Source organism: Marmota monax, unplaced genomic scaffold, assembly GCF_021218885.2.
Source record: "Marmota monax isolate L192 unplaced genomic scaffold, Marmota_monax_Labrador192_F-V1.1 WCK01_AAM20220418_F8-fsc00050, whole genome shotgun sequence".
Classification (NCBI taxonomy): Eukaryota; Metazoa; Chordata; class Mammalia; order Rodentia; family Sciuridae; genus Marmota; species Marmota monax.
The window spans coordinates 5341827-5354627 of NW_026694552.1; the positions used below are offsets into that span (position 1 = coordinate 5341827).

The 12801-nt window shown below is 34.3% G+C and overlaps 1 protein-coding gene across 2 annotated transcripts in view; it reads left to right on the forward strand.

Moving 5' to 3' along the window:
- The window catches only part of Tbc1d8b (TBC1 domain family member 8B), a 72373-nt gene that overhangs the window by 31621 nt on the left and 27951 nt on the right, over positions 1–12801 (forward strand). For both annotated transcript variants that reach the window (XM_046420825.2, XM_046420826.2), the window contains exons 7-10: positions 352–513; positions 8920–9069; positions 10083–10233; positions 10741–10955. In XM_046420825.2, the coding sequence (XP_046276781.1) occupies positions 352–513; positions 8920–9069; positions 10083–10233; positions 10741–10955 (678 nt within the window). The remainder of the gene's footprint in view (positions 1–351; positions 514–8919; positions 9070–10082; positions 10234–10740; positions 10956–12801) is intronic.

Here is a 12801-nt window from a genome sequence, read left to right on the forward strand (position 1 = left end):
ATTGATGGCTTTTATGTAAGTCAGAAATAAATTTTCAGTGTTCAGCAGTGAATAATTTTCATTATTATTACCAATCTTAAAGGCCACGTGTTACTTAAACCTCTTCTTTGAGAATGAATTAACTTGCACTGAGGTTAATTATATCATTTATGCAACTAGTCCCTTCCTTCCTTCCTCCCTCCCTCCCTCCCTCCCTCCCTCCCGTGATTGAACAAAGTCTGTTTCTTAGTAGATTGTACCATGGACTAAAACTTTTAGCCACAAAAGAGTAAGCCAAACACATTTTATCTGAAGGTATCTCCAATAAGGGGAAAATGTGAATCTCTTATTTATCTTTTCACTCCCCTCCAGGTCTTAGCAATAGATAAGACAGATGATTCCAGTAAATCTGTCATCATTAGCATCAAAGGAAAAACAGCATTTCGCTTCAATGAAGTTAAAGACTTTGAGCAACTGGTGGCAAAACTCAGCCTCAAGTGTCGGGCAGCTTCAACTCAGTATATTAGCACAGAGGTGATTAATATAGCAATTAAATAATTTTGGAAAGAAATCATTGTGTTTCATATGTTCTTTTCTTTCAGAAGAAATTCATAGTACCTTTACTATTCATACCTATGTTTATTTTTTTTCAAGACTGAATCTAGAAACTCATACTTTTAAAAATATTATTGGATCTTTCTACTGTATTTGCTGTTTTTCATAGAAACACACCTTCTATCTTTACATAATTTGTTTTTAATGTATCTATTAATTTTTTGTAGTTGTAGACAGAAGTATGCCTTTTTTTTTATGTGGTGCTAAGGATCAAATTCAGTGCCTCACCCATGCCAGACAACTGCTCTGCCATTGAGCTACAGCCCCAGCCCTCATAATTTTTTTTGAACAACTCATACTACACTGGAGAATTCAACAAGGCCTTGAAAAATGATCTTTCTCTTATTGCTGCAGAGATCTCAATTTTAAACCAGTCTGAATATCTTTTATATTTTAACTAGCACATTTGCCTCATTTACATAATCTAGCCCAAAGCAAAATAGTGGCATATCCCTTTACTTGCAAACTATTAGAGCAGACAAATATTCTTGGCAAAGAGTGGTTAAGAGCCTGATTTTGATGTTTAGTATGTTCATGGAAATGTGGACAGATTGAATTCAGATGAATTTTTTTCAGTTCCCAGAAACATCATGTCTTAATAATTTGATAAAGCTTAGCAAATTGTAACTATTTATATTTTAATTAAAGATTCAGAGAAAAAAAATTAATATTGGCTTTGCTCGGTATATTTTATTTGGACTGAAATATAGAGCCTTTTCCCACTTTCTGCAGAGTACAAGCTGAAAATAATATCCTAATTTAATTATAATGCAGTATTGATAAGACTAAATTTCCCTTTGAAAAACCACAATGAAAAAAATATAATTTAAGAAATATATATCATCTCAGTTGCAGACACAGAATCTGTATGTTGGCTGTCAGGAGGTTTTCTTGCCCGACTTTCTCTCTCACTCTTTTAGTATGTACCCAAAATATTTCTTAGTTTTATGTGAAAACACAAGTAAAATCTGATCAGTTTGGTAGTTTTTCTCCCTGCACTACCACTGCCCAATATTGTCCTTGTCTTATTTCAGATAGTCTTTATGTTAGATCCAATGTTCTACTTATGTTTCCATTTCCTTTAATTTATCTGCCTCCCCAGAACCTAGAGAACTGGAATTTTCCCCTGACAACTCATGTGTCTCTAGTAGCTGAGTATGCTCGGTTGTCAAAAAAGGATTTTGTTTCAAAATATATTTACCATCTTTTCAGATATGTCAGAATTATAAGGTTTTCTATTTTTTTCTTGCCCATTTTTAGAGGTTTTATAAAGATGTGTACAAAATACCAATCAGTACACTGATTTGCTTGGAATTATCTCTTTTGTGGGGAGAGGGGTACCGGGAATTGAACTCAGGGACACTTGGCCACTGAGCCACATCTCCAGCCCTATTTTGTATTTTAAACTTACTGAGTTGCATAGCACCCTGCTTTTTTGCTGAGGTTGGCTTTGAACTCGCTATCCTCCTGCCTCAGCCTCCTGAGCCACTGCCACCATGCCCTGCGAAATATATCTTTTTTTTTTAAATATTTTTTTTTAGTTGTTGATGGACCTTTATTTCATTTATTTACTTATATGTGGTGCTGAGAATTGAACCCAGTGCCTCACACATGCTAGGCAGGTGCTCTACCACTGAGCCAAAACCCTAGCCTGAAATATATCTTTTAATTGTCCTAATATTCTTTTTTCACTGAAGATTTTTTCATAGCAATGATGAGAAATATTGACTATTTTAATATTGTCTCTATACATCTAGCTTTATCAATAGTATATTTTAAATATTAGTGAAGGAAAGCTTTTTAAAACAAGAACTATTTCTATTTGATTTCTAAATAAAAGAAATTGTAGCTCTATTATTTTAGAGTTACACCCAGTTTACTGAAACAAAAGAGTGCATTTTATAATTTTAACAAACCTGGTTAAATTTTATAAGAAACATTAGACTTTTAAATCTTAATCTCAAAGAATTTAAATAAAATAAAAACATGAATGTAGGAAGGAAGTTAGAAATTTCTTCCTATGAGTACATCAAAGATGTGGTACAAAGAACAAATGCTTCCAGAAGTAATTGGGATTATGCATAAACTCAGTTCTGTCCAAATTTGAAATAGGTATCAACTAAAATGTTCCATTTTTATGAGTTATGATAAAACCTGGATGCATAAACAGGTTTTGTAAAATTCTAATCAAGTTTTTAAAAGATATTTTAATCTTTTATTTTTTATGTGAGAGGGGGGTACTGGAGATTGAATCCATAGCTTGCACATGCCAAGCAAGCACTTTACCACTGACTATATCCCAACCCCACTGCTTTTTTTTTTTTTTTTTTGAGACAGGGTCTCCAAAATTGCCCTATCTGGCCTCAAACTTGAAATCCTCTTGCCTCAGCCTCCCAAGTAGCCAGAAATACAGTCATGTGTCACCACACTTGATTGATCTCTTACTTTTACTGGCATATATAATTAAGGAATATTATTGGATAATTTTTCAAAACTATGAGATGAAGAAGTATGGGCTTCTTTAACTTAGTTTTTGACAAACTGACCTAAGAATAGAAAGCACTGTTGAAGATCTCTTACTTGAGGCTTTTATTTTTTTTATATTTATTTTTTAGTTATAGGTGGACACAATACCTTTATTTTTATGTGGTGCTGAGGATCAAACCCAGTGCCTCACACATGCTAGGCGAGCACTCTACCTCTGAGCCACAACCCCAGCCCCTGCTTGATGCTTTTAAACTGCATTACAAGTAATCTTAGGAATTATGGAATGTCAAGAAAGGTTAGAAAACGCATTTATGTCTTAAAGTGTTTAGATAGGCAAATAAATACCTTCTACAGATTATCCAAGCATATGCAAATGTGTTTATTTTATTACTTATCATAACCAGCATTATCCCAGTTTCTAAGTTTTTAATTAGAAGTAATATGCTCCAGGAACATTCATTCTACTTGATAGAAGGAGGTATTTCCTGATTCTAAAATGAGGAGTTTTTTGGGTTTTTTTTTTTTAATTTTAATATTTATTTTTTTAGTTTTTTTCAGTGGATACAACATCTTTGTTTATATGTGGTGCTGAGGATCGAACCTAGGCTGCACACATGCCAGGCGAGCGCGCTACCACTTGAGCCACATCCCCAGCCCTAAAATGAGGAGTTTTAAGTTATAAAAAACCAGTAGTGGTTTCCTTATTCTATGTAATCAGATAGGAATAATAGTTTAACTCACATAACTAATTTTTGTTTTCCTTTATAAGAATAAGGTAATGTGTTTCCTGTAACTATAATATAAATTAGAAATAGATACTGTAGCTGTGGGAAGTAATAGATTTATTTCTAGGGTAGGAAACCAGAAAGATTTTTAGAAATAAAATTAGCATCCCATTTTCAATTATGGATTATGAATGGGAATTTATTTAAGATAAGCTTCTAATATTTGAGAAAAGTGGGGGGGTTGTATATTTTTGTCTTAATTTTTGTTTTTTCAGGTTAACTCTGGATCCAATCATCATTGTGCCAAGTTTATGAGATAGTCTAATTTAAATCTGATATTTTGTAGTAAGTTTACACATAAATATTAATCTGCCCTATCTTTCCTTTACTGTTAGAGGCATATGCTACTTCTAAACTCTGTCATACACCAAAAATCAAACAGGTTTAAGAATATCTGCCATAAAATTAGCAACCTCTGTTACTTTCTTGCTGTGACTCAGTTTTGCTGAGGCAATAAATGTTTGATGAGCGCCAAGATTATTCCAGTCAGAGTTACAAGAACCTAAATAAACAGATATATAGAATTGGTCTGGATGGATATGAGGTAAAATCTTCCATTCAGAAGAGCCACGGCTGCACCACATACAGACAAAGATGTTGTCACCAGAAGAGCCAGAGCAAAAAAATAAATGTTTCAAAAAATAAGCTTTATTCCTTAAACAATCTATTAAACTCTTTAAATAATTTTAAGTATGAGGGCTAGGGTGTAGCTCAGTGGTAGAGAGCTTGTCTAGCATGCATTAGGCTCTGGGTTCAATCCCTAGTAACTCAAAGATAATAATATGTCAAGTATGAAGTTGTTTTAAGCCACATCTTTGAAGGTGAATATGTTAATTTGATTTTTTAATACTTAGGATATAATTATGGATACAACTAGCATATTTGTCATCACTCTTATAAATTTATGTGTAGGGTTTCATCACTTAAGAGATTATTTGCTTCTCCTTCTTACACATTTTCCCTGTAGTTTGGATATACTACCAATAGATAATTGGTGCCTCAGTCATATAATGTACCTTGCTTGGGATCTATACTAAAACTATGAATTTGTCAACATGTATTTGCAACATTTAATTCCTCAATAAAACAGCTAATTTTAATCTTAGGAAGTAAGTTTGTGATGCAGCAAAACAGGTTTTTTTTTAAAGGCAACTGTTGTAGTTTGTGCCCTATAATGATTAATCACTAATTTTCCATTATTAGCCTCTTCTGCCATACCCTTGTATTCATTCAGACATTGATTTGAATCGGCTTTTGTAACTTTACCTAAATCCTATCTTAATGTCCAACCCTCCTGGGTCTATTACTGACTTTTCTTGGTTTTAAGCTAAAATGCCACTGGACCGTTCTACTAAGCTGCCACTTTTCCTCCACCTCAATCATGGGCAGTCTTTTCATTTTGCTTAAACTACTAAAGTTTGAGTGATGACCTTGGTAAGCCTTTTTAAGTACCCCTACTAGGAACTCAAGACTTCTGGTATAGTTAATCCACAGAATTTGAGTAATTTTAAAATTACAACTTTGATGATCAGAAAATTCATCTAGAAATGCAAGGGTCTCAAAGAGGACTCACATGCTTTTCATTTTAAAACTTACTATACAACCCTAGTAAACTGTGATACTGGCAAAAGGATAGACATATAGATCACTGTAATAAAAATTGAAAGTCTAGAAGTTATGATCACTTAATTTTTCACAAGGATGGCAAATCAATTCACAGAGGGAAAGTATATTCATTAAAAAAAAAAAAAAAAAAAAAAAAACAGGGATTGAAACCAGGGGCACTTTACCACTGAGCTACATTCCCAGCCCTTTTTATTTTTCATTTTGAGACATAATCTCATTAAGTTACTTAGAGTCTTGCTAAATTGTTTAGGATGACTTCAAACTTGTGATCTTCCTGCCTCAGCCTCCCAAATTGCTAGGATTACAGGCATGTGCCACCACACCCTGCTTAGTGTGTAGTCTTTTCAACAGACAGTGGTGGGACCGTGGATATCAAGATACTACATATTAACTCAAAACACACCAGACCTACATTAAAGAGCTGAAACTATAAAACTTGCCAGGTAAACATAGAAGTAAATCTTTATGCCTGTGAATTAGGCAGTTATTTCCTAATTGACAAGATTATGACAAAAGAAAAATGGGTAAATTTGAATACATAAAAAATAAGGACTTTTGTGCTACAAATGATAGTATCAACACAAAAAAAGTTCACAGGATGGGAGAAAATATTTGGACGTTTTATGTCTGATAAGGGACTTCTATGCAGAACATATAAACATCTCTTACACTTCAATAGTAAAAGGTAAAGAACACACTTTCTAAAAATATGGAAAAGGGATTTCAATAGCTATTTGTTCAAAGAATATAAATGACCAACAAACACATGAAAGGGTTTTCAGTATCATTAGTCATTAGAGCAATGCAAGACAAAACCATAATGGAATAACATTTCATACTCATCAGAGTGAGTATAATTAAAAAGCCAGATAATAACTGTTGAGGAGGATGTGAAGAAATTGAAAACTTCATACATTGTTGGGAGTATAAAATGGTACAGCCACGTTGGACTACAGTTAAGCAATTCCTCAAAATGTTGAGTGTAGAGTTACCATATGACACAGTAATTTTACTTCTAGATTATCTGCCCAAGAGAACTGCAAATAAATGTTCACCCTAATACTTGCTCATGGATGTTTTTAGCCGGATTATTCACAATTACCAAAAAAGTGTAAAAAAGCCATCAAATGATGAATAAAGGAATAAAATATGACATACAGTAGAATATCATTCGGCAATAACAAATGAAATACTGATACATACTATAATATGAATGAACCTTGAAATAAGTTCAAAGAAGTAATACACAAAAGACTACATATTATATTATTCCATTTATATGAAAAGTCCAGAATAGGTAAATTTATACTGACAGATTAGTTATGTAGAACCTGGAATGGGGGGAAGGTCATGGGGGAGGGACTGCAAAGGGATAGGGGATTTATTTTAGGGGTGATGATATCATAATAAACTTAAGATTGTGATGATGGTTGCACAACCCTGAATATATTAGAACCACTGACTTTATGCCATAAATGCATCAATTTTATTATGTTATTTGTATCTTAATTCAGATGCTAAACTAATGAAAATAGCTTTAAAGAATCTTTGTCAACATATTTAGCTTAAGAAAGGGAGAAACACCTTTAAAAAAACATGAAGTTTTGGGCTGGGGTTGTGGCTCAGTGGTAAAGTGCTTGCCTAGCATGTGCAAGGCACTGGGTTTGATCCTCAGCACCACATAAAAACAAATAAATAAAGGTATTGTGTCCAATTGCAATTAATGAATATGATATAAGTAGAGAAGTTAAACTTTACTAAGTATGTTGGTAAAGGTTCCTGAAAGCTTTTCTAAGGAAAAGCATCAAATTAATCCTCTGGAACCCTACTACAGTTAGATGGGACTTAAAAAAGTACATTAATGCAAAAACTGGAAAAGCTCTTTTACCTTGTTTTCTTCCATCTTTGTGTAAAGGTATAATTCAAACTTCAGAAATTTTACAAATTAACCTTAGCTTTCATTTCTTGCTTTCAGAGATGGCTAGAGTTGAGTAACTGGGATCTTCTCTTGTATAGCTTCTTTCCTTGGGTCACTTGCAGCTCTGCATATGTGTGCATGCTTCTAGATCCCTAAGAATTTGTTGAAACTTTTCAGCATTCCATATGGTCATCTGGTTCTCCATTTCTTCCTTTAAAATCTTCAGCCAGGCTTTTGTTTGCCCCAACTGAAATAACAGCCTTAAGCAATTATGATGTTACAAGAAGATTGCTGTTGTTTTCTATAATGCCCTAGAAACAGGCTTTTTTTTTTTTTAACTTAGCAAAGCTGTGAATCAAATGATAACATCTTGCAGGTGGAGATTTTCCAGGAAGCTACTAGTTTGGTTTAAACATTGACTGTGCTATGGGATAGGGATGGGGTTTTTAATGATGATCCTAGAGTTTCACTAGCTATCATAGTGCCAGTTTTCATGCCTATCATATTTCCAAGTTTGGGAGGGAGAGAAGATAGGAATGGCCTCAAGTTAAAACCCCACAGACTGCTGTTCTTACTGAGACACTTTAGTTTTCTGTTTGTTTTTGTTTATGGTGCTGGGGATCAAATCAAGGGTCTTTGGCTGGGGTTGTGGCTCAGTGGGAGAGCATTTGCCTAACATTTGTGAGGCACTGGGTTCTATTCTCAGCATCACATAAAAAAATTAATTAATTAGGCCTGGAGATATAACTCAGTTGGTAGAGTGCTTGCCTCATATGTGCAAGGCTCTGGGTTCAGTCCCCAGCACCGCAAATAATAATAATAATAATAATAATAATAATAATAATTGATTAATTTAAAAATAAACTTTTTAAAAAATTCAGCGTTTTATGTGTTAGGCAAGAACTCTACCACTGAGCAGTATCCCCAACCCTCATTGGTTTTCTTGAATAGATGCTTTTCAATACATTCTGTGCCTTTGGTTAATTTCTGGTGTTTTCGGCGGGGGGGGGGGGGGGGCGGGGAGGTTGTTTGTTTTGTTTTTGATACTAGGGCTTGAACCCAAGGATGCTTAACCATTAAGCCATTTTTTGTTTTATTTTTAGGCAAGGTCTTGCTAAGTTGTTTAGAGCCTCATTAATTTGCTGAGAGTGGCTTTGAACTTGCAATCTTCCTGCCTCATCCTCTCAAGCTGCTAGGATTTAGGCACAAGCCTCCATGCCCACCTAATTTCTGGTGTTCTGAAATGATTTATTTTGAATGTTTTGCCAGTATTTTGTTGCTTGTTGGGTAATGGTTTCACTGAGGTTTTGAGTTTGTTTTTCCTGAAGTCAGTTTGTTGATATCTCTAATTCTGATAGGAAAGCAATGTTTCTCTGAGACATTGCCATAATATTTAATATGTACATAGATTGTAGTTTATAAATGACAGATAAAACCTTAGCAGTTTTTTTCTTTCAGAAACTTTTAAGCATGCATTTGTTACAATTACATTCTTTCTTTGTTTTTCAGGGTACTATTAGTTCTGACTCTACAGAACCATCTGATAATTTTGAGGTGCGATCTTCAACATGTACAAAAGAATGCAGTAAAACTGTGAACACCGAAGCCTTAATGACAGTATTTCACCCTCAAAATTTGGAGACTCTTAATTCTAAAATGGTAAGAAAATAAACTATTTAAATCTATGAACTGGAATCTTAGAGATCAGAATGTACCAGGGCTGATAACTCTTCTTTTGAGATTTGGAAAAGTTTACCAGAAAGTACTACTATGTGTGTTGTTTGGTTCCACAACACACAAAGAGTATTGTTAAGATTAAGAAGTACTGGGGGCTGGGGTTGTGACTCAGTGGTGGAGCACTTGCCTAGCATGTGTGAGGCACTGGGTTCAATCCTCAGTACCACATAAAAATTAACAAATAAAATACAGGTATAGTGTCTGTCTACAACTAAAAAACTACTTAGAAAAAAAGAATAAGAAGGGCTGGGATTGTAGCTCAGTGGTAGAGTGCTTGCCTAGCATATGTGAGGCACTAGGTTCAACCCTCAACACAACATTAAAAAATAATAAAGGTATTGTGTCCATCTACAAATAAAAATTTGAAAAAAAAGAATAAGGATAAGCCAGGTATGGTGGTACATGCCTGTAATACTAGCAATTTGGGAGGGTGAGGCAGAAGGATGGCAAGTTTGAGACCAACCTTGGCAACAGAGCAAGAACCTGTCTCAAAATAAAATATAAAAAGGGCTGGGGATGTAGCTTAGTGGTAAAGTGCCTCTAGGTTAAATCACCACTACCAAAAAAAATGAAAATAAAAAACAAATTTTTGATATTCAGTTTTATTTGCATATATTTCTGATAATCTATGCTGAAATGTAGTTCATTTGAGAATACTGATGGTTCAGAGCTTTACCTCCTATGCATGACCCCTTTACCATTTTTATTTGAGTTTTAAGAATTATAAAATAGTGAATTAAAGCTGTTTTGCTCACATGAGTTTAAGTGATTTTTGTGATGACAAGGTCCAGGGTTTGAATTCTATGTGAATACTGATTTTTATTTTGTAGGTTCTTGATATCCATACATATTGTTTCATGGTGAAGAGGTTGGGCAGTTTATTTTAAAGAAGTTATTTTCTCACTCTGTTTGATTGCTTTGATTTTTTGATACAGTTGAAAGAAAAGATGAAGGAACAGTCATGGAACATCCTATTTTCAGAATGTGGGCGTGGTGTTAGCATGTTTCGAACCAAAAAGACTCGAGATCTGGTCGTAAGAGGGATTCCAGAGGCTTTAAGAGGAGAGCTCTGGCTGCTTTTTTCAGGTATTTCAGCTATTAACTTTATTCATTTAGCAGAAATTAGGGAATTATGCCCTAAGCTAAAGAATTACAAACATGAATAGGACAAAGTCTTACTCATCAGGAATTCAGGCTAGTCAAAGAGAGAAAGATATGTAATTATGTGTACTTACCTATATATCCACACATCTAGTGCCTGAGCAGAATAATTTATTAGGCAAGATATGTCCAATTGATGGAAATCTCTATCTCTAGTGTCAAAAGAAAGTTAAATGGGGAAAAAATCTCATAAAAATGTTATTCTCTTAGATACTGTTAGTTTGACATTTTAGATACCAGTGTAAAGCTTTTTCGTTTCCTTCATTTTCTTTTGTGTATGTCTTTGTGTTCAGATATAACTTAATCATAAAGCTAAATTTCAAGGTAATGAAATAATTTTAAAATGCAATTCTTCATATATATGCTAATATGCTACTATATGCAAGCTATATTATATTCCTTTTTTGTGTGTGAATGCAATCATCTATACAGGTGCTGTTAATGACATGGCTACTAATCCTGGCTATTATGCTGAAGTGGTTAAACAGTCTTTAGGGACCTGCAACTTGGCTACTGAAGAAATTGAACGTGACTTGCGTCGTTCCCTGCCTGAGCACCCAGCATTTCAGAGTGACACTGGCATATCTGCTCTGAGGCGGGTACTTACTGCCTATGCATATAGGAATCCCAAAATAGGGTACTGCCAGGTATGACCTCACTATGAACCCAACTGTGTGAATGTTTCAAATGATAAAATCACATTAAATCCAACTCTACCAATTTGGGAATTTTATGGAGTGGAATTGATAGTGAATATTATTAATGTAAGTATGATAGTAGTAGGAATATTTAGAATTGATATTTATTAATTTATCTTTTTCACTTAACAAGTATTTTTGAGTCCTTGCTCTATAAAAGATATGGTGCCACATGTGTAAGGCTATTTTAAGATATGTCTGGTAGGAATTTTTCCATTAAAGAAAGAAATATATATGTACACACACATATATATGTACATATATATTTATATATACTTATATACATATTAAAATCATTTTCATTGGGAAAATGAAAAACAAGTGAGATAAACTACTAAATGATTATAAAATCTTGTTGAGATTTATAGTAAAAAGAAATTATTTCATCTGGGAGAACCAGAAAAGGTGACATTTTCAGGTCATGAAAATTGGTGAATTTTGGACATAAAGAGATAGAATGCAAGAATATTCTAAGTGAAAGGATCAGTGCAACCTAACAGAGGTAAATGGGGAGTGTGTATAGGACAATGTTCTGTTTAGTAAAGTGTATGGTTAATGAAGCAAAGTAGTTGAAGAAAAAAATAAGGTAGATTGAAGCAGGTCAGTCATTTGGAATTTATTTTATAGGTAGTAGAGGAATCATTAGGAAAAAATCCTTTAGGAATACTCTGTGTTCATTAGGCTAGACTGTTAATACAAATAAATAATAATAAATAAGAGAAGATTGTTTCTTAAAGGAATAAGCAGAAGAAAGTGAGTATTTAGGTTAATAGACAGTTCTTTGTGAGATTAAGGTACTCTTCTGTTGCTATTACCACAGACAGAGGAGCAGGTAGAGGAGATGAAGAAACTGTGAGAGATTTGACAGAGTAGGCCTGGAAGGTTCTTACACCACCTCACCCACATTCTATTGGAAGATGTTTATCACATGGCCACATCTCTTTAAAAGGAAGTCTGTGAGTGAAGTGTTGTGGTACATGCTTGTAATCCCAGTGATTTGGGGGGCTGAGGCAAGAGGATTGCAATATCAAAGCAAAAATATAACTCAGTGATGAAGCAACCCTAGATTCAATACCCAGTACTGCCAAAAAAAAAAAAAATCAAAAGGAATTCTATGACATGTAGTGTGAGCTGAATAGACCTGTGCCCAGCTACTATGGAAGAAGAAAAGATTGAATTATGGGGGATAGGAAGTACTCTGTACCATACATTCATTTCTAATAGGTTGAGCACCCATAAAGATTACATATCAATACCATCTATCCATTGAAACTTATTAACTGAGATTTTTTTGGGGGGAGTAGGAGTTACTGGGACTCAAACCCATGGCCTTGCACATGGTAGGCAAGTACTCTACCACTGAATTACATGCCTAGCCCTAGAGAATTTTTTTTGAAAAACAATTTAAGTACATGAACTGTCTAAATGACAAGTACTTTTTAGCATATTGTTACATCTATGAAAGGTACAAAAGATGCATAATATGTCTTTTCTCAAAAAGCTTGAACTCACAGTTTAGCTATTGTGAATTGTGCTGCTATAAACATTGATGTGGCTGTGTGTCTGTAGTATGCTGTTTTTAAGTCATTTGGGTATAGACCCAGGAGAGGGATAGCTGGATCAAATGGTGGTTCCATTCCCAATTTTCCAAGAAATCTCCATATTGCTTTCCATATTGGCTGCACCAATTTGCAGTCCCACCAGCAGTGTATGAGTGTCCCTTTTTCCCCCATATCCTTGCCAACACTTATTGTTGTTTGTATTCATAATAGCTGCCATTCTGACTGGAGTGAGA